Here is a 24,337-nt window from a genome sequence, read left to right on the forward strand (position 1 = left end):
TCTGGGAAGGCTTTTACTTTAGGGAAATACATGAACAACAAATAGCAAAATTAAGTGAAGAGGAATAGATTTGGAGCAGAACTTGCACAGAAAATTAGTTGTGGGTGAATTAATTGAAGATTAACTGATCTGGGCGAGATATTAATTTGTAATTTAATTTGATACCATTCATGGATGAATCAAAGTATATTTATTAGAGGATTAATTTGGATGGGAAATGAACTGGCTCGCCTTCTGTTAGGCAGGTGGAATTAAATGAGTGTTTTAGTGTTTTGAGTCTCCGACACTCTGCCTCTGCCATACTCAGAAGGCAAGCTGGTGTGAGTAAGCTTCCTTCCAGGAAACTGAGACAATGCTGTTTTGTTGCAATAGCAAATCTGGGGCCAAATGGGTGGTTCACTACTGGGGCACCAGATTCAACTTCTGCCTTGCACTCTGCTTGTGGTCTTAGGCAGCAGCTGTCTAGTCCAGTACACTCGGTGTGTAGTTGTGATCAGCCAAATGCCTTAGAAATCTCAAAAGCAGTGGGGCATGACAACATATTATGGTGAAGTATATTGCATTTCTGCTTAATTATAGTAATAACTTATAGTGATTATCTTAAAATTTGAATCCATGCATATACATATATCAGCATATGCAAATTTTATGCATAATTCATGTGGCCCTTTGGCAGGAAGGAAATGGATCAGTAAAAAAAGAAAGAAAAGAGGACTAAAGTGGCCACCCAGACCTCAGAGGGCACCAAAGATATTAACAGGAAGAGCACCAGAAATTTATGGAGAACTGAAATACAGTGGTACCTCGCAAGATGAATGCCTCGCAAGACAAAAAACTCGCTAGACGAAAGGGTTTTTGGTTTTTTGACTTACTTCGCAAGACGATTTTCCCTATGGGCTTGCTTCGCAAGACGGAAATGTCTTGCAAGTTTGTTTCCTTTTTCTTAACACCGTTAATACAATTGCGACTTGACTTCGAGGAGCAACTGATAGAACGTGGTGTGGTAGCCTTTTTTGAGGTTTTTAAAGACTTTGGTGATTTTTGAAGCTTTTCCAAAACTTTCCTGACACGTGCTTCGCAAGACGAAAAAAATCGCAAGACGACAAAACTCGTGGAACGAATTAATTTCGTCTTGCGAGGCACCACTGTAAAGGCCCTTAAAAGCTGCTCCATGCGATTTGTGATTAAATTAAAAGAAACTCTGGGAAATCTTGTATTAAAAACACATGAAATATGAGAACCAAGCATAAAACGCTTGGGCACTCAAAGTTCTGTTTGGAAAGCAATTTAAGAGACAAGAGGGAGATGGCAAGTTTTTCAAGTAATACTGAGCAGATAGCCTGTGTGAAAGAATAAGATACGGTACTTAACTTCAATACCAAGGCACACATAGCTATAGTTTATTATTGTGTGCCGAGAAGTGGTGGTGTATTAATTCTCAATACAACTTTATTGTTACTTCTGAACTCTTAAAGTCACCTTGGGGCTCCTTGGGATCAAAAGACAGGAAAAGGAATGTAATAATAAAGAAGACATTGAGGCATTTGAAGGCGGAACAGTAATAAGGCTGGTTCCTGCTGAAAGTGCTTGTGGTTATTTATAAAGGCAAAATGCATATACCTCCCAAATTCTCCAAGTTCACTTCCAACTGTCCAAGAGCTTCTATGTTTATGTAAGCAAAGGTTTAGGGTGGAGTGTTTCACAGACAAGGGAAAGGGGGAGAAAATAGTTATGGAAAGAAATCCAATGTATACAAGAGTTATCTACAGTGTGGTCTAGTCAGGGCTTATGAATTATAACTTTGATAAAGTCATCCAGATGTTCAATTGCTTCTTGCTCTAGCACAGCTGATTTCAATAAGTGGTTTGGGAGCGAGTAGACTGTCAGTAGGGATTGATTGGGGAACTACACAAAAAGATAATAGGGTATGAATCATTTGCATATCAGGGATTGGAACCAACAAGGAGAGCCCTGAGGAAAGGGTGGGATTTATTACTGACACCTTTGCAGCAGTGGAGAACCTTGGGTTATCTAGATCAGGCATAGGCAAACTTGGCCCTTCAGATGTTTTGGGACTACAACTCCCGTCATCCCTGACCACTGGTCCTGTTAGCTAGGGATGATGGGACTTGTACAGTGGTGCCTCGCAAGACAAATGCCTCGCAAGACGAAAAACTTGCTAGACGAAAGGGTTTTCCGTTTTTGTGTTGCTTCGTTAGACGAATTTCCCTATGGGCTTGCTTCGCAAGACGAAAACGTCTTGCACTTTTTTTAAAAGCCGCTTGAAGAGGCGCAGTTGCGACGGACCGTGCTTCGCAAGACGAAAAACATCGCAAGACGAAAAGACTCACGGAACGAATTCTTTTCGTCTTGCGAGGCACCACTGTAGTCCCAAAACATCTGGAGGGCGGAGTTTGCCTATGCCTGATCTAGATGCTGCTAGAGTACAACTGTCTCTTCTTTTTTAAGTGACCCATAAGCCACCCTGGGAGCCTGTTTGACTGAAGACCAGGATCCAACTTCCTTAGATTAGAAACCAAATAACAAAACTCCCTTTATATCTGACCATTGACCATGTTGCCTGGGTTTAATGGGAACTGGAGTCCAGCAGCATCTGGAGTCATGGGTTGTCTGCCACTGCCTTATAGCAGAAATACTTGGCAAAACCCTGCTTTTAAAAGAGTAGACTAATCCGAAAGGGAGAACCCAAAAGGAATTTGCTCCCCTTCCTCCCGCTGAAATTAACCAACTGCTTGAGAGGGGAACAGCCTCAGAGAAAAGTGCAGCTCCTTCCAACATGATTTCTCTGCCCCTCCCAAGTATCACTTCAGAGATTTATTCATTCGTTTCATAAAATTTATACACCGCTTCTTTGTAAAAGGCAGTTTTTACAAAAGATAAAGCAGTAAAACCAAGAAAAGTTTACAACCCTGCTCTAAAACATACAAAAAGTTAAAATACTACAGCGGTTTAAAATAAGCTCAACTTTCTAAATATCTGGGTAGGCTTGTCTAAACAGGAATGTTTTAGCAGTAAAGTTAAGGTGTTGCCTGATCTCAGAAGGGCAGCTGAGGCGGCTCAGTTCCATTCCCCCCCCCCAATGGTAACTGGTGTAGTTGTGGAGAAACTGGCCCACAGAAACCAGCATGGTGTAGTATCTCTGAGCCTCTGAACTGGGACTCGAGTTAGGCCAAGAGGAAGCAAACTTGGAGCAAGATTTCCAGCACAATTCAGACCAGTGAACAGTACCTTTGCATCCACCATCTGCAGCCAAATATATTCCCTCCGTAGCACCAAGGCAATTCACAATTTAGGAATGTTGACACCTTCATTTCTCTGTAAAGGTAGGCAAATCTCCAGGGGATATTCTCAGCAGCACATAGCAATGTCCAGGTGCTAGGCATTGGTCTGCTAGGGTGGAGAAGGTTTTGTGGTCAGATGAAAGGGAGATGGGCCTTGTTTCTTCTTGGCAGAGTACAAACACGCCCTGGTGTTCCAAGTGATCTACCAACAGTAGAGACTGGACTATGTCCACAGGGTACACTTTTCAAGTGCTCCCTTCTGGAGCCTATATTTCATTCCACTACACATATTTTCTCCCACTGTCCGTAACCACAGTTTAGTATTACATCAGTACTCACCGTAACCACGGCTAAGACTAATCAAGTTCTTTCTATCTTGGGTTCACAATGAGCACTGGAGGCTTGTTTCCAAACAGATTAAAATTGTGTCATTTGAAACAATATTTCTCCCCGATTAGAGAGAGAAAGATGTGCTTCCACAAAACAAAATGAAAATGCAGCAATAAAGATGTTCTCAAGACCCAGAGGATGAACTGCAAAAGGCAAGTGAGCATGTTTCATGCTTAATGAAGGTTTGCAGTTTCTAGGTTTTTGAGCCGCATTCTAAAATGTTACCATTCAGCAACATTTTTAATGCCTTTGAGCTACAGCATGGATGTTGAACTCCAACTCCCATCAACCACAACCGCTTGTCTTGCTGGCGGGGGCTGATGGGAGTTTTGAGTCCAAAAACATCTAGAGGGCACCAAGTGCCTCAAACCCCTGAACCATGAAGTAGGAAAATACAAAGTAGAGCATGATTTCCATCATATGAGAACCCAAACAGCGGCAGAGTTTGAAACGGTACCTCGTCAGAGCAGTTTGTTTTCAAAGGAAGAAAGGAAACAATCATGTTTATAGAGAACTACATTTATTTGTTTACAGCCAGACTAAAAAGTTAAACATTCACCGTGTGCAAAATACAAATTTCCATGTGATAGTTTTATTTATTTTAGAAAAAAAGAAAGAAAACACCCTAATAAAAATGCTCAGTTAAGTTTCAGAGGCAAAAAAATTAAATAAATCAAAAGTCTGAAATGAGTAGAAGAGGGACAGAATCCTCATTGGCATTGTTTAAGAAATGAAGGCTCTGCAACAGAAAAAAGAATAAAGTATAGCAAGAAACAGAGATAGAGACTTTGCCATCAGAAATCCCATTGATGAAACATGCAAGGAGTTTAAGTTAGTCACAGCAAACAAGAATCATGCTGTTAAGAAATGTAGATACTCTTTCACAACCTTTCATTTGGGTGGCGGTGAGAAATGAAATTTAGAAAACAAGATCCATCAGTTCTCTAAGTGAATTCCCCCCCCCCCCAGTGCTTTGGATAGTTTAAGAGCAGAATCTACTGCTTAAGTACTAGATATATCATTTTTTTCTGAACAGGAGAAGCATCTCCCTTAGTCCTACTGTACAAGTAGTTGCTTTCCTGCAATAGTAACGTGATTATGCAAGAGAAAGCTTTCCCATGGGGGGGGGGGAATGCCCTTTCTAAGAACGACTCAAAAGAATTGTATGGTCCAGCATAGGACAGAGGAAGAACGTAGTATTTTGAGAAAAATATTGGAGTATCAGCACATTATTGTCAGAAATGGCAAACCCTGCATTTTTTCCAATCTTTAAAAATGGCTACATGCTCAAGTGTCTAAATAGTCACCCTTTCTCACAGGGTGTTGGGGCTCTGAGAATCATGTCACAGGCATTGTCCCATAGGTGCTAATGACAACACAAGAAGTTTAACATGTGTAGATCTGGAATTGGGTGGAGCTTCTCTGACAGAACTATCTCACCTCAAGACACTGATGGCTGGGCACTGCCTTTGCTATAAGCAAGTCAGTGAGGTCAGTGAAGAGTGAAAGTTCTCCTCCATCTCCTTTCTTGACACAGGAGTTTTAGCAGCCATTTTCTTGCTTGGCCAAATTCTTAGCATGTCTCAGACATGGCTTGCAAATTCTTGCTGTTTGCAAAGCTACACTTGGCTAATCATAGAAGTTTAACCAGGCAGCAAAGTCAGTGGCATGGGTGCACCCTAAGAAAAATACATACATGTGGCGGCCATTTCAGGCACGTCCAAATGACGCCCAATTGCCAACAAGCGGGTCCTTTTGGACCTGGAAGAGGGAAGAACGGGGGCAGAAGGGGGGCATGGCAAATGGGCTGGGGCGTATTTATGCCTGCTCTGCTGACACGTGTGGGGGCCAGGAATGGAACCCCCATACTAAACGGTCATCGCCTGTACTGCATTAGCATGGAAGTGCTTTGAATGGTATATTTCAACAGATGCACCAGCATACAGTAACATTATCCTGGTGATACAGCAACATTCTTCTTACTATTAAGATTTATTTATACCCTGCCTTCTTCTATGACGGGACTCAAGGTGACTTACAGATATTACAGGTAACCTTGCATTTGCAGTTTGATGTTAGAAACAATTAAGGATTCACATTTTAAGGTTTTGTTTCGAAACACTTAGGACTCTGAAATGTCTTACTTGCTTATCAAATGAATACATTTAATACCTACGCACTTCTAAATTACTTTTGGTTCTGAGCCTTTAAAAGTAGTCTGTACAGCTAGAATATACCGTATTTTTCGCTCTATAACACGCACCCAACCATAACACGCACGTAGTTTTTAGAGGAGGAAAATCCGTAGGCATGCCACCCATAGGCATTCCCTCCATAACACGCACAGACATTTCCCCTTACTTTCTAGGAGGAAAAAAGTGAGTGTTATGGTGCAAAAAATACGGTAATTTACTATTCTCTTCTAGTATTTACTATAGTTAGAACTATAGTTTAGTGAGAGCCAAGCAGACTCAAACCCTTCCTTGCACACTTAATCTTTTTCTACTGAAAATAGAAAATAGCTTTAATAAAACGTAAAAAAAAAAAAAAAATCCACCCAACATACATGCAGATAGATGAGAGAAATTATGGGGAAAGGGATAAAAATAAACCATATGGTTTTTTACCAAATTGTCAACTACAAGGCAGGTTAAATGATAACGCAGAAACTTCTCTTTTAGTTAGCACACAAACTACTTCAAATGGCCTTTGTAACATTGGCAGAAAATATTAGGGATTAGTCACAACACTCAAAAAATGATAGCAAAACAGTACAATCATCTTACAGCAGAAATGGTTCAGCCAATGAGAGGATGTAGCACTGGAATGTTGAAATGAACTAAAGACAAGGTAAGAGATTGGGAAAGAAGATAGTCAAAACTAGCTAACAATAAAGCCTTTGAAAGAAAAGATTGCTAGACACAATCTAACATTGCAAAGTAGAGAAAAGTATGCCGAAATGAAATTGCCTGCCTTCATTGATAAAAAGAAGAATATTTAACAACAATTATCAGCTACATTTCAAGTATCAAATATATAGCAGTTACAGAAGACCCTCTGTTGTTTCAAATCTCTTTTTGAAAATGAGTGTGACTCTGAACCATCACCTTGACATAAAGTAAACATGACTCAGTTTATCTGAGCAAGACTTTGGACACACATTGACCACATATGGAGCCCCCTTTGTTTTCCAAACCCATCTTCAAAGCTGCATTGCTTCTAGGTTAATATGCAGCTGACTCAGAAGCACCAAAGTGATCAAACACCACACGGGTTTGGGTGGACATGTGATCATCACGATGCCAAACACTGCACCAAGAAAACTGTGGCCTCCTGAAGTGGTGAAGTGCATGACCCAGAAATTTTGATTATCCAAGTTTTTTATGACCAAAAGTGAATGGATAACGAGGCAAAATTGTCTACCAGCAATGTGAGACCCCTTCCAAGTTCACTGATAGTTTTAAAATGCTAGTGCAAGTTACTGTACGTATAACTAAGCAGTTATATGGTACACTCTTGTCAAAATCTGATTTGCTTGAGATGTTGCTAATCTTAGGTTTAATTCTTAACCCTTTCTGCTCTTTACAGCAACCCATTATGCTGAAAATCATGAAAATCATATATTATATTAATATATGCTGAAAATCATATATTACAGTTCCTACTATAACACTATTCTCAGGGTGCATGCTTTAAAAAACACAACACCATTAATTTTCATTAACTGCATAGAGTTGCATTTGGGTAGATTATGTGGTACCCTCCAGATAATAATAATAACTTTATTATTTCTACCCTGTGCACCTGACTGGGTTGCCCAATCTGTGAGGCTTCAAACAAATATAAAAGCATAATAAAACATCAAACATTAAAAACTTCAGATGTCTTATAGTTATTTATCTCCTTGACATCTCATGGGAGGGCATTCCACAGGGTGAGCGCCACTACCGAGAAGGCTCTCTGCCTGGTTCCCTGTAACTTCCCTGTTCCTGTTGTGAACTACAACTCCCATACCTCCCCCCCCCAGCCAGAATGGCCAATGGTTGGATATGGCAAATGTAATCCACAACATCTGGAGGGCACCATATACTGAAGACACACTTCTTTGCACTGGCCTTTGACACCAGAGATCTGTGTTCTCAGGACTCACCCTAGTCTCATGAACGTAGTATTTTAATGGGGGTTTTTACGTCTGAATTTTAACAGTCTTGTAACCCACTCTGGGACCTGTAGGTGAAGGGTGGGTAATAAATTTAAGAGTAAGAGTAAGAATCCTGCCTTACATGAACAGTTGTCAAGGGGTCTTAAAGGTTGATCTACACTTTAATCAGCATTAAGGATATTAGTGACCTCACAACTGAACAGGTAGAGTTGTCTTTTTCAAAAAGTATTACGATTTGCAGATTGAAGCAATCCCACCCCCTTATTTTCTTTTAGCTCAGAGACTGCTCAGACACTTGAGATGTAATGAAACCAGGAAGTGCTAGGTACTTGGGCTTCCAATTACTTCTGCATCTTGTTGTTGCTGTAAAGGTGATTGACAAATGTTTGGGTGCATAGGAAACAACTGAAAATCATGACGTTTTCTCTCCCTGAGTGTTTGTGGTGACACACAAAATGCCGAGTGCTGCACACAGCAGTGAATGAATTGGAATGGCTGGCCTCAAGCCGGAAAACAGCATGTGCATGAGTTTTAAAGAGACTTTCTGTGGCTACTCTGTGTGCCAAATAGCTCACTTTTTAACTAAAAGGAGCAAGTGACAAAACTAAATACAACCATTTCCTTCCAAACCCAACAGGCCTACACAAATTCATGCCCGTAAACAAATCCTTAATGGCAGTGCAGTAAGAATCAAAGGCTAAGTGCGCAATCCTATAACCACTTACCTGGAAGAAAAGCCCCATTGAATTCAGCGAGGCTTACTTCAAAATAGACATGTAAAGGACTGCACTATAAATAAGAATGACTGCAGCCCGTAACTTCTTTACTTCCCAATTCATTTTAAACTGAGCTTACGTACTTTCAAGTTAAGTGTGCTTTGTATTAAACCTTAAAAGTTTCACTCCACAAATGGGACCTTCTTCCATCATAGTCTGATTAGGATTGAGGTGTAAAATGGAATGGAAGATTAGGGGGGAGGAACCCATCAATACAATGTACCAAGTGGCTCTTTTAAGAAAACATGAAATTTAAAGTCATGCATGGTTCTATGCAAGTATAAAATCAGGGTTTTTCATGAAGGCAAATGTATATATTTAATGGCAAGTAGGTATCCATCCATTTTTGTCATTCCCCAAAGTGAATAAAACTCAGGCAATTGATAATCCACAGAAAGACAACCTATCTTTCTGTCAACGAAAACCAAAATGGTTGCTGTTTTTTTAAAAAACTAGCAGCTGTTATATCCGCAGGATGTCAAGCACCTACAAGGCCTTGCAATCATGCAGTGAAACTTTATTTCTTTTTAATGGCCGTTTCCCACATTGCATCAAACTGCATTAGAAAGTAATGAGCTCATCAAAATATTGTCAAGTGGTCAACAAGAGTGTCAGAAACCTCACTGTATACACTTGCCATGCTAAACTCTACTTAGAAATAAATGTTGCAAAGTGTTTATAATACTAATTTCTTAGCATACCCGGTCTCTGAAGTAGCAGAAATGTAAGATCGCAACACAGCGGGTACACAGAGAAAGGTCAACCATAGGAAGTTGTTTATTGCCAAGTTAGATCATTGACTTATCTGGTTCAGTATTGCCTACATAATGTCTCTCTAGTGGTTCAGGAAGAATTCTGTCTTAGCCAGCTGTAGATACCAGAGGATTGAACCAGGACATTCTGTATGCAAAACATGAATTCTACCACTGTGCTACAATGACCTCAGAGTGGCAAGTTGTAACAAAAAGATATTGTTCTTGGATCGTAAGTACCAAGTAGTTATGTGCTTAAGTGTATACCACATATATCTTCTGTAAACCGTCATAATGGCAAAACAGATTCAAAATCTTGTTTTAGTCAAGTATGGCTTTAAAAGTATGTGACTATTTGAACCGACGGGGATAACTCTGAGCGCATGTTGGCACCCAGTCCTCATTCAAATCCCCCAGAGTTGCATCCTAAGTTCTTTGGGTTTTGCTAAAGCTTGAAAACATTTTGTAAGTGTATCATGAAGTGGATACCAGAATCTCTCAAATGTGTGTTAATTTCACATATTAATAATTCTAACATATCTAAAATTGTCAGGGGCATGGGGGGGGGGAGGAAGGGGGCTTATAAACACAAAAGATATGCCTCATCAATATTAGCTATAAGTCATCTCTCATGGTATATACTATGACATACCTCACAATTTGGATAAATAAATATAGGCAAGTGCTATACTTTTCTCTGAACTGATTGTAATTAACTAATGTCTAACATTTGCTCTTTGAATTTATTCATAAAAATAACAGGAAATGCCCAGTGTTTACAGAGTATACCAAAGAGAAGTCAATGAAAATATATGGGCTAGTAATACATATTTTTTCACTTAAAAAAAATCTACACATGTGAACAAATTCGCAGCCCCATAGCAGAGTTAAAGCAAGAGGGGCAAGGGAGGAAATGAAGTATGTGCCATATTCAGTTTTCAAAAAGACAGACAGCTTTTGCTGTTGGCCTAGAAATGTCTGAAAGGACCGTCTTTCACAGTCTTTAAAATAAGGATAATAAAATGTAAACTCAGAGGAATATCTGGTCATAACTGGAAATAGAACCAGTGGTTTTTTTTTAACCTATAAAAACATCCTTCATATATTTTCCATGGTTTGGAAATGTGTCTGGACACTGACTTTTGTGATCCAAAAGAAGTTTGAAATGATCTAAAGAATTGCACCATGGTTATCAAGTAGAGCTTTGGGCTCATTTAAAGCACATACTAAATTGAAATATCTTTGCTTGTGCGTACACATGTAATCAGAGAAGGCTGTTAGTTTTGGAAATCTGAAAGGCACGACCAAAAAAAAAAAAAAAAAAAAAAGATTCAGAAGAACTTTAAACCCTGAAGAATTTTTTCACCAGTTCAAGCATGTTCTCATAGGACAGCTCCGCTTCCCGGTAAATATGGCCAAGTAACTCCTGAAGCGCAAAAAGGAATGGCATATTGAAGCTTAGGAGTTCATACAAGTAGGTATAGTTGTATGCATTGTCCCTGAAATGAAGTCTGGCAGCGTGCAGGAAACCATGCATCCAGTTAGAGAGGCGTCTTGGAAGGTCAAGCAGATCCCTTGTCACCTTAAGAGGCCAGCTTAGCGTTTTCCTAAAGAATGAAGGCAGGATACCTGGGGACCGGTCTTCTGAGCTGCCGCCTGCAGCAAAAGCATTTTCTGGGCTGGTTTCTGAAGACATGGGCTCTTCTTGCCGCCACGGTTTTGCTTCCTCCTTTAAAGAGACACTCAGCTTAACATTGTGCCATCATCATCTCCCCAAACGTAAGAAAGTTTCTTTCAAGGAACAGCTAGAAAACAAATGGAAACCTAGCAGGTAGCTAACATTGCTGCAAACTTAAGGAGGACATTGTTCCCATAGTAGTAATGACCTTCCAATGGAAGTCGGTAACAGCAATTTCCACTTGGATTATATGGAAGACATGGTTTGGAATGAGAAAAAAAAGTTGAGCAGACATCGTGCGCAGGTTGACACAAGTCTGCAGAAGCCAGTTTCCAAAATGACCACTGGCCATCCTCCTGCGGCAGCTCCCACATGAACCATGGCATCTACACCCATATAATGTGTGCCAAACTGTAAGTTTGGGCATGCTTCAATATACCATAATTATATAACCATTCCAGCAGTAGCCAGAATATCTAGAAGCAAATAAATTAAAATATGAAGCAACAAGCTTTGGACTACCACAAATCATATACCCACACCTCCAGAACAGTGTCCTCTACAAAGTGACTGCCTGGTACATAAATGGATCAGATCACTTGGGTTCCACAAGACACTTGAACTGCATGACTTAGGCTTATCACTTTCATTGAGATGGAATTTATAATTCTTAGCATGCCTTGTCCACTCACTGCCAGGCTTTGGCAGATCAGTGGAACTACACAAACTCTGGACCATTACACATACCTTTTCATGATTCTTTACCATAACTCTTCTTTTTCTGTGCTTGTTATTTGTTTTACACTGTGCAAAATGAAGCTTGCAGTAAAATTTACCTGGAAAACACAAGGACAGGAGGAATGACATTGTTTGCTTTCTCTCTCTACTAATCACTTAATTCCATTTGGAAATGAACAGTGACAGAAGCCACAGGTGCTGTGCATACACTGCATCTTTCTTGATTTGGGCTTCAGGGAGAATGTCTTTATATCCTCTGAAGAAAAGTGTGCTTTCTATCTTGTACCTGCTTAATTTCTATTAACGTTATTTCTTTAACTCCCCTGTCAGTTTTATCTCACACAATAAACAGAGGATGACCAAGCAAGCTTCTGCAGCTTAGCCTGTTTATCTGTAGAACAGGGCACATTCATGCTATATAAGGCATTCTGGCTGAATTTTTGCTTCAATCGAAATTAAGCCTTAGTGCTTTCTTTATGCACCGCAGCAAAGTTTTCATAGTGAAGTGTTGTGGTTTATGTGATCGCTCCCCACCTATTTCTAGGCTGGCAGGGTGGGGGGTGGGGAGAGAAATCATGTGAACCAGATCTCTGTCATACTGGCATAGGTCAAGGATGTCATTTACACTAGACGTCATCTGCAAGAATAAGGCAGCAAAAAAACAACAACACAATTTGGAAAACATCGGATTTTTGACACCTCTCAATTCCAGGTGAGAACCGCCTTCACTATCTGGTTGATTCTAGCATTTGTGAGCAAGAAGAGGCTGAAATATGCCAGTTGCATATTACACATCAGAAATCCTAACTATCGTATTCCACTTCCTAATTACCTTCTTCTGCATCAAAGGCATACGTTGCTAGGCGGAGAGTTGTAGCACATATGGCACATCTGAAGCATTCTCGGTGGAAAAAGCGGCCTTCTGCACTCAGGCGCTCCATGACATACACCCTCTTTTGACAGAAACAGCAAATGTCGCTCCCACCTACTGACTGCGGAAATACTTTCTTCAAAGAACCCTGCAAATAATATTAACAAGCGTTTGTAAGATTTGTACGGTACAGCATAAATGTAACAGCTTGATTAAATACCCTACTAGATTATAAAAAGAGAGCAGAGGAGAGGCACCTGCAGCAGCCCAAAGTCAGTTGGATAACAGGTCTTTTGTGGATATGTATGGCGCATCAAGGCATGGTAAGTTTAGTTTTTATTACATCCTTATTGCAAAAACAAGAGGGGTAGAAAGCACCTAGCAAGTCTCAATACACAGTTGGTTGGTCTTTACTTCACTTGACAGCCAACAAGTTGTGCATGCCTCCCTCAACAGGCAAGGAAAACTCCAAACGCCGTGTGGAACACCTAAAGGAAATAGTGCTAACTTGGCAGACACATTCCAGGATCCATGGAGAATGCTTTTGGGGTGCTGCACTATATAGAGCATGGGAAAGCCAATCTAATGTATTCGTTCCTAATCTTTGAAACTTCTTTGTAAGTATGGGCGTGACTCACAGGAATTTTCTAATGACTTCAACACGGAATGGGTGTAATCCAACAGCAAAACCTCCATTGATCTTAGCGGGGCTGGACTGCAGCCAATGTGAGGAGCTGATCTTATAGAAGGGATAGGGAACATGTACCCAGACACAGCTGAACTTCAACACCTATCACCTCTGACTATTGGCCTTACTTGCTGAGTTCATCAACATTGGGAGGGTCACAAGTTCTCCATCCCTGTCTTACACTGGTCTTCACAATTTTATTATAACCCATGCTAAATGTGAACATTGTTATCCACACTACACACTTAGGTTCTCTGTAAATGTACGCATAACATTTGGTTCCACCCATTCATGTATATTTAAGTGAATAAACACATTCATGTTTTAGAATGCTCAATGGCTTCTGTCTCCTAATAAAACAGCACCTGTGATCTATTGCAGGAACACTTAAGAAAACAGAAAGACGGGGGAAAGGGAGAAAAGAAAAAGCACACCAAAATATGGACAGATGGAAGTCACTGAATTTCCAAGTAGCTCTATGTCCTATGATTAAGCAGTGAAAATAATGTTGAAAATTGCCTTTTTATAAATATTAAGGTTTACTGCAGAAATTACTTGTTTTGGGGCACTGTTTATCTTTATCTAAATTTTGTTTGATGTGTATATTGAAGCAAGTTAAATACCAGCAACATACAAGAGAAATCTTAAAAATAAATAAACTCAGAATCCATCTGATTGATACCTTAAAAAGTCTTTAAAAACAAAAAGACTATGGACAGAATACATTTCAAGGCCAACACACACAGGAAATCCTACTTGTGCAGTTGACCCCTGTTTGCACAAATGAGGGGTTCCCCTTTCTCTCCTCCCCTTGCACCCCCCGTGCCTCCTAAATCTGCTACAGAAGGTTGGGAACCATCCAGAACCGATGTGGGTGCAAGGATGTGGGGAGAAGAGGAAGGCGGAACCCCCGTACAACATGGGATCTCACCCACCCCCCACAATAGCTTTTCTTGCTATTCTGAGGACACACCACGTGCACCAGTACTTTTCTGTGGTACCTGACAGGTTTGAGCAGTAGAAGACAAAGCTTGAGAGGTAGGAGAAGAAGGGAAAGCAGCAGCTGCACCTCCATCCAAAGATTCGCTCTGAATGCAACAAAACGTTCTAATAAGTTTGATGCAACAATTTAAGAAGGAAAAAAATGCATAAGCTTCAACAGCAGCATTTATGAATATTAGCTAGCATCTAGTGAGTGAGTCCCTGGATGTGTGCACATGGACTTAAACACAACCAGTGGGACTGGTTCTTTTTTGTTCTGAGCAGCAGTCTCCCTCCCCAGACATGGAAAACTGATGTTTAAACACACCCCCATGCCCAGGCACCTTCGGGTCCCAGACTTTGCTTGAAAAGCCACTCCAGATTAATCATGGCCCCTTATAAACTGCATAGCTATTATTACACTTAACCAAAGCCTATGCTGTGCTTTAGCTACAAGCAATAAATGCATGAACAGGTGCATCTTCACCGTAACACATCCTCAGTGTGACAAAGTGTGGGTGTACACACACACACACACACACACACACACACACCCCTGAAAAGGTATAAGGACATGCCCAGAAATGTGGCTCTTAAAATGCACTGCAGGTAAAGTAAGAAATAAACTTGGCACAAATTCAAGTATTTGTGGGTTTAAACCTTACCGGTTGCAAAGCGTTGGACAATGGACTGGGCCTGTGATCATTCATGTACAGATTGACAAGAACTTCCGCCACGGCCCCTATTCCACGTGACACTTTCCCTACAGTCATCTACCATCCAGCAACGAAGCGGAGGAAAAAGGGGGAGAGAAAAGATGGGAGGCACAGAATGAACGTGAGAATACAGTTTAAGGGGGGGAAAGAAACAAGACGACAGACAAGACACATAACAAAGCAGTGATAAGCGAGCTTGAAGTTTTGAAAGGCACACAGGCAGCTAGAAGAGCTGTGAGCAATTTCATGCACTATAAAGCACAATTCTCCCCACTTCTGCCACACCGCCTATGCTTTTCGTTTAGCAATGCAAAAATTCTGGTCTAAAGTTGTTAGCATACGATAATGTCTTCAATTAGTTCTCCACAAATACTTATGGAAATCGATCAAAGCTTGTAGAAACAGATCCAGGCTTGTATGAATGAGCAGGCATGGAGCAGGGAACAGCAAAATCTTGTTTGATTACTATCTCATCCACAGATGATCGTTTTCCTTTGCAATAATTACGGTGCAAAACATACTATGTTGTTGACAGAAATAAATACTAACAAAAGAAGGTTTTTTTGAGAACAGACAATAGTATGCTAATTACTGCTGTGTTTGGATTTTTATTGTATCATCTGAACTCTTGTTAATTTCTCTTGTCAATAAGACATAAGTAAAGTTTCTAATTGCACCTGACTTCTGAATGCCACATGCCCATGTACAAAATGGGATTTTCTCAGATTTCGGCAGCACCAAACCAATGTTGTAATTACGCTGGAGGTATCTGTAGACTACCTCAGACTTGCCTTATTCTTTCTATAAACAAAATGAAGCAAACATTTCTTTCTTTCACAGTGACATCCTTGTAGAACCAGGGCCATGATATGAAACTCATGGCCAGGACCTTGTTAGCTTGTTCAATAATCTGACCTCAAACTCCATAGATATAAAATTTTATTTAGGTATAAGGCCAAGTACACATGAATTCCTCACTGTTGTGTGGACCACATGAATGGACTTCACAGATCACTAGTGATTTGCAGAACACAGCTTATGAATCCAATCCATAGCACAAACATTTGCATGGATATTACTTTTGTGTAAGCTGCTGCAAGAGCCCATATTTGGACTGACTAAACCAGGATAGATGTGTATGAAGTAATATTACATAATTATGTATTTCACACAAATGCATGCATGTGCACGCATACAGACATTTCTTGCCACAGACAGCAAGACCAGCACTGCCATTGGTGCATGTAAATACCAGCCAATTTGCTTGATATTGTTTTGACACAATTATGTTCTGCATGCCTTATTTTACCTTCTGCACAATAAACTAAGTCATAAAAACAATAATGTAGTCATAATGTCCATCTCCGATTGAAGTTAGTATTCTCAAAAATGCCTTATACATTTTTAAATTTGCTAGATGTTTCCATACTTTAAAAAAGAAGCTTGAATGAAATCTGCAAGGAAAGTCATATAAGGCAAGATCTTTCTGAATATGCTTAAGCAAGTATTTAAAAGACATGCACGATTAAACAAGGATGGGCAACACAAGTCGATTTCTACCCTTTGATGTCAATTAGCTGCCCCACCCATGAAATGTCATCAATCATGATGGCAGCTGGTAGAGCAACATGACCTCATTTGCTGCCTGTGAAAACTAAAACTTGGTTTTTAGTCTGTGTAGCAGCAGTCTTTACAAAGGCTAGATAAACCTGAACGGATAAGCCAAGAGAAATAAATGGCAAGAAACAAATCGGCAAACTGGCTTCCCTCAAAAATAATATGCTGACTTTCCTAGTTAACAAATACTCTGTATGTATGCATTATTATTATTATTATTATTATTATTAAAAAAAGAACATCGTGCTCCCTGTGGTAGAGGCTGCCAGAGGGAAGAGGAGGCAGGGAAGCCAACTTTTAGGAGTCTCATTCCGCATGCTTCTCTTTTCTCTGGATTCAACCCAATACAAATTAGGTACAAGATACTGTGTTTCTGGTCTGTTTAAAACAGGCAAAGTTCCCGTGAGATTATGTCAAGTGTGAAGATTGGACTGGGCAAGATAAGATGGGGGGAAAGGCAATGGGAAAAATGAAGCCAAGGAAGCTGGTTGTTACGTTTCCAGGAAACGAGCAAAACAGAAGTAGTAAGCAAACACGAGTAAAGGAAAGGCAATTGGTTATCATGGAAGGTTTTTCATCCGGCTCTCCAAAATTCTCACATCAGGTACCACCCAAAGGGAAACTTGACTGGCCAAAACAGCATGGAAATACTTTGCTTATTCATAAAACTGCTAAGAATTAATCTTGTGTAATAAGGTAAAAGGTTTAGGGTTAGATTAAATGGGGTTTGGGGGGCATCCCTGTGACTCTGCTAAAGAGGGCAAACAGGGTGGACAAGCACTGACTGACATATTCTATTTGTTGAGAGAATAAGCCTTTGCATAAGTAAAAAGATGGCCAAGTACAGGTGATGTGTTGCCACAGACACAAAATAGCTAGAGCTCCTTCTGGAAGGGTGAATGTCTGGAGGAGATGTCATCAAGGTTGCCTGTGTTTAAGAGATAACAGACTGGAAGTTTCTGAAAGAGGCAGAGGGAGACAGAAACCCGACTTGCTCTCTAGACGAATGCGAAACTATGTGGAGCTGGCTCTGTTGGATGGGCAACTTTGTCAACTTTCCATCTTATGCTCAGCCAATACAAACGTGCTAATAAAACATTATGTCACAGAAACACTAAGTCTCCAGTCACCTTCATTCCAAGGAAACTTAACCCAAGATATATGATGGGAAAACTGGCACATCTCACTGCTCAGAGATTGAAGTTGGGACACCGAGTGGGATTTATCAGTGGAAGACCTCGTGCTCAGAGGAGGTTTTCTACACAGATCCTTGCCTTTCTAGTAATAGCAACTACAAGCCATTTTTTAAATAGATTAATAAAATCTAAGTCATCTTGGAGCAGAATTTGGTTACTTTCAACTCTTGGTGCATAGCTAATCAAGGTGACAGATGGATTACTTTAAAAGTGACCAATTTATCCTTCTGTTCATTTGTGGATGCTTTGGGTTTTAGGACAACATGAACAGCATTTCAAACCTAAACTGCACGGGTTCTTTCCGCCTGCCTACTCTTGAATGCAAAACAAAAATGCCGCATTTGACAGAAGCAACAGACCAAAAATAAAACAGGGCCCCTTCTCAAGAGTGGCAAGACCATACTAATGATTCAGTCTACAAGCCTAAGGATATTTCAGCTTTACTTCAGATAAAGCCTCAGAAAATTCCTAGTTTAAGTGAAAGATCTCATAAGCCCAAAGTCTTGGTTTAGCATTAATGCACGGTTTTTACAGGACTGTTCCAAAGGAACCAGCAAATACACAAAAGGATTCAGGTACTTTGCCACAATAAACAAATCAAACTAGGATTTAAAGGCAAGGCTCTGGAACATGTTGGAGACAGCACCTCTGAGCATGTGCAAAGTTTAATTCCTTCAAACACCTTGGAATAAGGAGCAGGCATTCCAAACTAGCTTAGTTCCCACAAACATTTGATAAACCAACTGCTACAGCACCTCACACTCTGCAAAGTACAAAGCAGCTCCTTTAATTTCTTACTTGGTTCTTAAGCCATTCTTGCCTGTTTCATGAAGCAGTATTGGAGGTTTGCTTGGAAAATTAAAATAAAACTGTGTGGGAGTCTTGGTGGTAGCCTGAGCATGTGAACTCTGGAGGCAGGCCTTTGGAGGACATGCCATTAGCCACCAATAGCAGATCCTGTTTGAATGTAGGGGCTGGGAACAAATACTATTTGTCAGCCCTACAGTTCAGGACCTAGTTCCACATTTTTTAAAGTTTCCATTTTAATTTTTTAAAATTTCTAAAAATTAAAAATCATATTGAACAAGAGAAGCAGCCTTACTTCTGATATTTCAAAAGAAAGAGTGAAACTGGAATTGGGGTAATTCCCTGTTGGCCATGAATTACTGTCACTTATTTATTTTTGCTACCATGCAAATTAACAAGCTCAGACCTTATTCAAGTGAAATGCAGCATGAACACACAGAGACAGAATCGCAGCCTCTGAACAAAGCTAGGTCTCTTGAGTCAAAGCCAGCCTTGCGTAGTTTTTAGTGCCAACATGAATCCGACATGGAAACCTGTTAAGGAATACCTTTTTAGAATGAACAGCAGGGGAAGCGGAGTCAGTGGATGATGGAGAAGAAGCAGCTGAATCATGAGATGAAAGGCAAGAGGGAGATGGGAGTTGAGAATGGGAGAGACCTTTAGTAGGAGGAAGTTTATTCTGTACAGAGCAGAAAGAGGAAAGTTATCCCAGATGGTTTTCATATTAATGAGTGCTAAAATTATGGCACTGCCACCATCATGCACTAAAATTACTGAAGAAAAAACTACAGTCTGAGACTACAGTTAGATTTAAACAGAACTAACAGTGTTAGAATGTGGACTAATGTTTCATTTGCTCCTCAGTTTTCTATTTCTGTTTGGTGAAATAAAAGAAAAGGGTTATTGGCCATGAACGAGCCTTTTTTTCCTTAAATAGGATGAAAACCAGCGTGTTCTCTCTCTCTCTCTCTCTCTCTCTCTCTCTCTCTCTCTCTCTCACACACACACACACACACACACACAATCTATTTTTTCTGCACCTGCAACAGTAAACACAAGTATTCACCTTTGGGATGTCGACATAGCCAAACATTGAGGCAAGATGGGAGGCTTTTTCTTTAATGCTCTTTTTATGAAATTCTCTATTTGCTATGGACTGAGCTCTCTTCTGCAGCCATAAGGGAGAGAAAGGAAACAGAAGAAAGAATTTGGTTACATAGAAAAGGAAGAAATAGCGCTAATCAGAAAAATGGTTAGTTGTGGGGGAGGGTGTGAACAAAAAGGCAGGACAGAAAACAGAATGCTAGCAGTGAGAAGAAAAAAAGGGGACAGACTTCAGTGTTTGAGTGTGTATATAATTAAGATTATCATGATTTTAATAAATTTGTATATCACCCTTCATCTGACGAACACAGGGAAGTTCACAATATAAAAATACAAAATGAGAACAAAAAATATATAAGAAAACAAAAACAAACAAACAAACAAACCAATAACCCACCTCCCACAAACACATTAAAAATATCATAGAATGTTAATCATCCAAAGGCTTGGTTATACAGAAACATTTTTGCCTGGTGACTAAAGATATGGAATGAGGGTGCCAGGCGAGTCTCCCTGGGGAGAGCATTTCACAAACGGGAAGCCACCTCAGAAAAGGCCCGTTCTCCTGTTGCCAGCCTCCAGACTTTTTGTGGAGAAGGCAGATGAAGAAGGGCCTCAGCTGATGATTGCAAGGTCTGAGTCAGTTCATATGGGAAGAGGTGGTCCTTAAGGCATTGTTGTCCTGAGACATTTAAAGCTTTCTAGGGCAAAACCTGAATTGGGCCTGGAAGCTAACTGGCAGCCAGTGCAGTTGGGTCAGAGTTGGTAGAATATTCTCAAACCGTCTTGCCCCAGTGAGCAACCAGGTCACTGAATTCTGCACCAGCTGACGTTTCTGAACCATCTTCAGAAGCAGTGTTTCCTAGCTTGTTTCCTTGTCCTAAGCTCTGGGATATACCAGGGAGACAAGCGGGTTTCACGAAGTCGGAGAGAGCACTCAGGGGCAATCGTGTCAACAGCCTGAACAATTTAGATGTTCCAGAGGTCAGCCAGGGCTTTGAGAGGAATGCCAGTCATATCAGCCAGAAAATCCATCAGCCTCCCAGGGTGGACCATCCTAATAGGTCCCCCCCACCTCTATAGGCAAAGGTGCAGAAAGCCTAAATCTCAACAGGAAGTCATCTGACCTTGAGAAGGGACTGATGTCAATATCCCCCACTTTCAGATCACCTTCTTCCTACTCAGTTGAAAAAACAAGGTACAGACTGTAGCCTGCCACATGCATTGGGCTGGGGACATGTTGCACATTCTGTCAGGTTGAGAACCAGGTCAGCTACCAGCTTTGCCCTCCCTCCACCCCAGTTGCTTGGGCAGGCTGCCCACACGTCTGTAATCTGTAAAGTGGTGCAATTACACTTATTCATTTATATGTCCATTTTTCCCACCCAGCCCCTTTATTTTAAGACAGGGGAAACCTTTTTGGTTTTGTTTTTTAGTTGCAAAACTGTTCTGGGGATTATAGGGAGTTGTCTTGGTGATATTATGTGTCTACTCCCACTTTTTATTGTAAGATGCCTTGAGTGCCATCTGACGAAAATGTGGAATATAAAAATAATTCAATACATAAAATGAGCAAATAAATATACTTGCAGCACTTACAAAATTGCCAGTGACTTTCATCAACAGTTTTGGCTGGACACTTGCAAAACTCCCCTTACCCCAGAGCTCAACTCTAGAATGAGAAGGGCATGTTTGTACTGAACACTGTAAGGAGGCTTTCAACAAGGCCTCAGTACCCAGCAAATATTACCCGGCAAATAAATGTGGTGAGTATGCTTGAAAGATTTATATGGTAGGAACCAAAACAATATTGCCCACATTTTCACTGCTCAGAATTGTCCTGGAGATGATCAGCGGTTCTGCTAAAAGAGCAGGAAGGAAACAGGGAAGGGAGAGAGAGTGGGAAAGGGGAAAGAGAGGAAGAAAGTGCCATCACCTGTTTATATTTTTCCTCCACATGCTGAAGGCGTTGAAGCACACCAGACAGGGCAAATGCAGCAGGACAGGAAGACGCAAGGGATTCAGAAAGCCTGGACTCCAGCTCTGCCCGTTCTATGTGTCTCAAATGCCTGGCCATTGGATGAGGACCAGGCAAGGATTGTACAGGCTCTCTGGCCATGTGTTCAGACCTAGCTACCGCCTGAAACTGGGAAATACTTGAAATGAAAAAAGGGATCTTTCTTCCATCAAAGCACATTCTGCAATTAAAACTGCCTAAGTAATGCATGTGCCAAAGTCAGAGTGCAGCAATACAAACAGGCATCTCATGCATAGGAATATTCCTTTTATGAAGCAGTGGTGCATAAAACTCAAGCAGTTATAAGTGGACTGTAGCTTATAAAGTGGACAGAGTAGACTCAAGTCTTAACAGCCTGGAAGTTCAGCGGTCCTTTGAGTTCCACACATTATTATTATTATTTTTATTACAGAGAATAAGCCAGGAGTCCCTAAGTCCCTGATTAAAACCTCATTTCAGCCATTAACTTAATGGGTGGCCCTAAGCAGGCCCCCCTCTCTCAGCCACATCAGGGAAATAATACTGGCACTCACATAGAGTTGTTGCAAGGATCATTGAAAAAATGTTTATGGAAATGCTTTAAGCATCCCCAGTACTCAATAAATACCAAATATTATTGGAAGCCTCAGTGAAGTCGCATAACAATCTGAATATTATATTTTGATTTTTATCCTGTTATGAGGCTGTGTCAGAAAACTGCATTGAGTTCACTAGGTGAACAAGGCAGGATAACTCAATATATTATTTCAGGAAAGACAAACCACTGTATAATCAACTAATTTATACTGCAACCAACAGGCAACAAACTACCAATTATTTAAATGCAGAAGTCCATCTCCAGCTGGAGAGTTACAAGAAAAAGTACTCTTATATGCCACAGGGTATTCTGTATTTGGGGAGGGGAATGTGACAGGGGACTAGGGGTTGTCTTCCAGTTCTAAGACTTGCAAAAATTTCCAGTAAAGAGAATAAAATGATAGTTGCTAACAGGTCTTCCTATACTAGTATTGCCATAGAGTCTCCTCTGTTCAGTCAATATGCCAGGGAAGAGATAAGAACATAAAACTTTCAGCAACAGTAGCTCACAATACCGCTACCCATGCTTAAGTTTATAAGCCTACCACTAGAGAGTGTACATGTGCATAGGTGGGGGAGTGGAATGAATATAAAATTCACAACTGATTATAATCAGCTCAAAATGCCCATGTTGGCCTAGCTGAACTTGTCCTTCTTCCTCAGAAGTGGAGAATTTGGGAATCAAGCTCACATTCTCTAGCAAGCCATATTGGTTTGTGGCATATGCCAAGCCCAGAATGCAATTCAAAAGCAGGAAGCTCAGAGGCAGGTCAAAATGCATGGGAAACTCTTCAGACAGCTGTAACCGCAAGACTCTCTTTCAGGGGATTTGGGAAACTAGGCTAACTGTGTTTATTTCTAAACATTTTCCAAAGGTGTGCTCTAGATCTTTTATTGGCTTCTGAGTCAGCGAACCATACCAAAGACATCCCTTGGAACAAAATCCTTTAATTGCCTAAGTATTATAACATACAGCATGCTTCGAAATATGCCACACTAAACTTTGCTTTGCCCAAGCTTTAGAAACCAACACATGCTATAATTTACAATTAATATTACCCATGGGTTGGGCTCTGCCTTGTTAGGAGCTATGGGGTTTTGCTATTGTATTATTTGTTATAGTATTGCTACAACCGGAGCATATCATCTCCTGCCTTTGTCCAATGGTAAAACTGCCACACATCTTCTACTTTAACAAGGCAAGGTAAACTGTGATCCAGTGTGAAGTGCAGTGTAGCACAGCAACAGTGGAAACCATATCAACCAATCCACCAACATGCTATGGTGGTTGTGTGAACCAGGCCTTTCATTAAAGTCTAAAGATGGCAGCAAAGCCCCATGCGATCTCACCTCCTTTCATTCTTCACATTCTCCTATCAAACAGCAGACTTAAAAAGGCAGCTAAGCATCTCTATGCTCCTGGTGTTTCTCACTAATGTTACCCACCATGCTTTGCAGTCTTAATGTTAGAAAGAACTGACAGTCACTCCCTAGTGAATTCCTACCTGACTTTTTGGTGGAGGTGGCAGGTTACAGGTTGGCTCCTTGGGTTTAGCAAAGCGAGGATTTACAGGAGGGTCAGAAGAAAGGTGCAAAGCTGGCTTATCTACTAGATCCTTAAATGTAAAAAGCAGAACAGTTCAAGGAGATAAAGGAATATCTTAGGAAGACTGGGAACAGGACTGAAAGACAGTATGAGGCAGAAGAAATAAGAAAACACATTTGAAGGCTAATAAAGATGCTTTGTTAGGGTTTCTGCAAGACACATTTGGAATTTATTACCATACCGCAGTCTGTACTTTTGACACCCACAGATGTAACAGTATGTGAAATGCACCATTTAATGCGACTATTTAAAGAGCAAGCTACAGGCAAACTAGATGTTGCACACATGAGTGCAAATAGGAGATGATCTCATGATTTTCAAGTCATCTTTGTACCACAAATTACTTATGTTATATGTGGT

General features: G+C 40.6%; 1 protein-coding gene across 22 annotated transcripts in view; it reads right to left on the bottom strand.

Annotated features, from left to right (window-relative positions):
* The window catches only part of MICAL2 (microtubule associated monooxygenase, calponin and LIM domain containing 2), a 185,209-nt gene that overhangs the window by 48,413 nt on the left and 112,459 nt on the right, over positions 1–24,337 (bottom strand). For 2 of the 22 annotated variants that reach the window (XR_014519399.1, XR_014519403.1), the window contains exons 17-27: positions 23,877–23,987; positions 21,715–21,924; positions 19,741–19,842; positions 19,222–19,277; positions 15,004–15,111; positions 14,359–14,445; positions 12,631–12,817; positions 11,808–11,896; positions 11,012–11,111; positions 6,479–6,531; positions 4,196–4,431 (exon numbers count right to left, since the gene is read on the bottom strand). Coding sequence is in view for 16 of the 22 variants with exons in the window: in XM_083476267.1 (XP_083332393.1) it covers positions 10,725–11,111; positions 11,808–11,896; positions 12,631–12,817; positions 14,359–14,445; positions 15,004–15,111; positions 19,222–19,353; positions 19,741–19,842; positions 21,715–21,924; positions 23,877–23,987 (1,413 nt within the window). In the remaining 6 variants the exon portion in view is untranslated. Of the gene's footprint in view, positions 1–4,195; positions 5,454–6,478; positions 6,532–8,147; positions 11,112–11,807; positions 11,897–12,630; positions 12,818–14,358; positions 14,446–15,003; positions 15,112–19,221; positions 19,354–19,740; positions 19,843–21,714; positions 21,925–23,876; positions 23,988–24,337 lie in introns of those variants that run through there. The other 20 variants (XM_083476258.1, XM_083476259.1, XM_083476269.1 and 17 more) reach the window with 14 other exon arrangements.

Source organism: Podarcis liolepis (assembly GCF_965112155.1).
Source record: "Podarcis liolepis genome assembly, chromosome: 1".
NCBI lineage: Eukaryota > Metazoa > Chordata > Lepidosauria > Squamata > Lacertidae > Podarcis > Podarcis liolepis.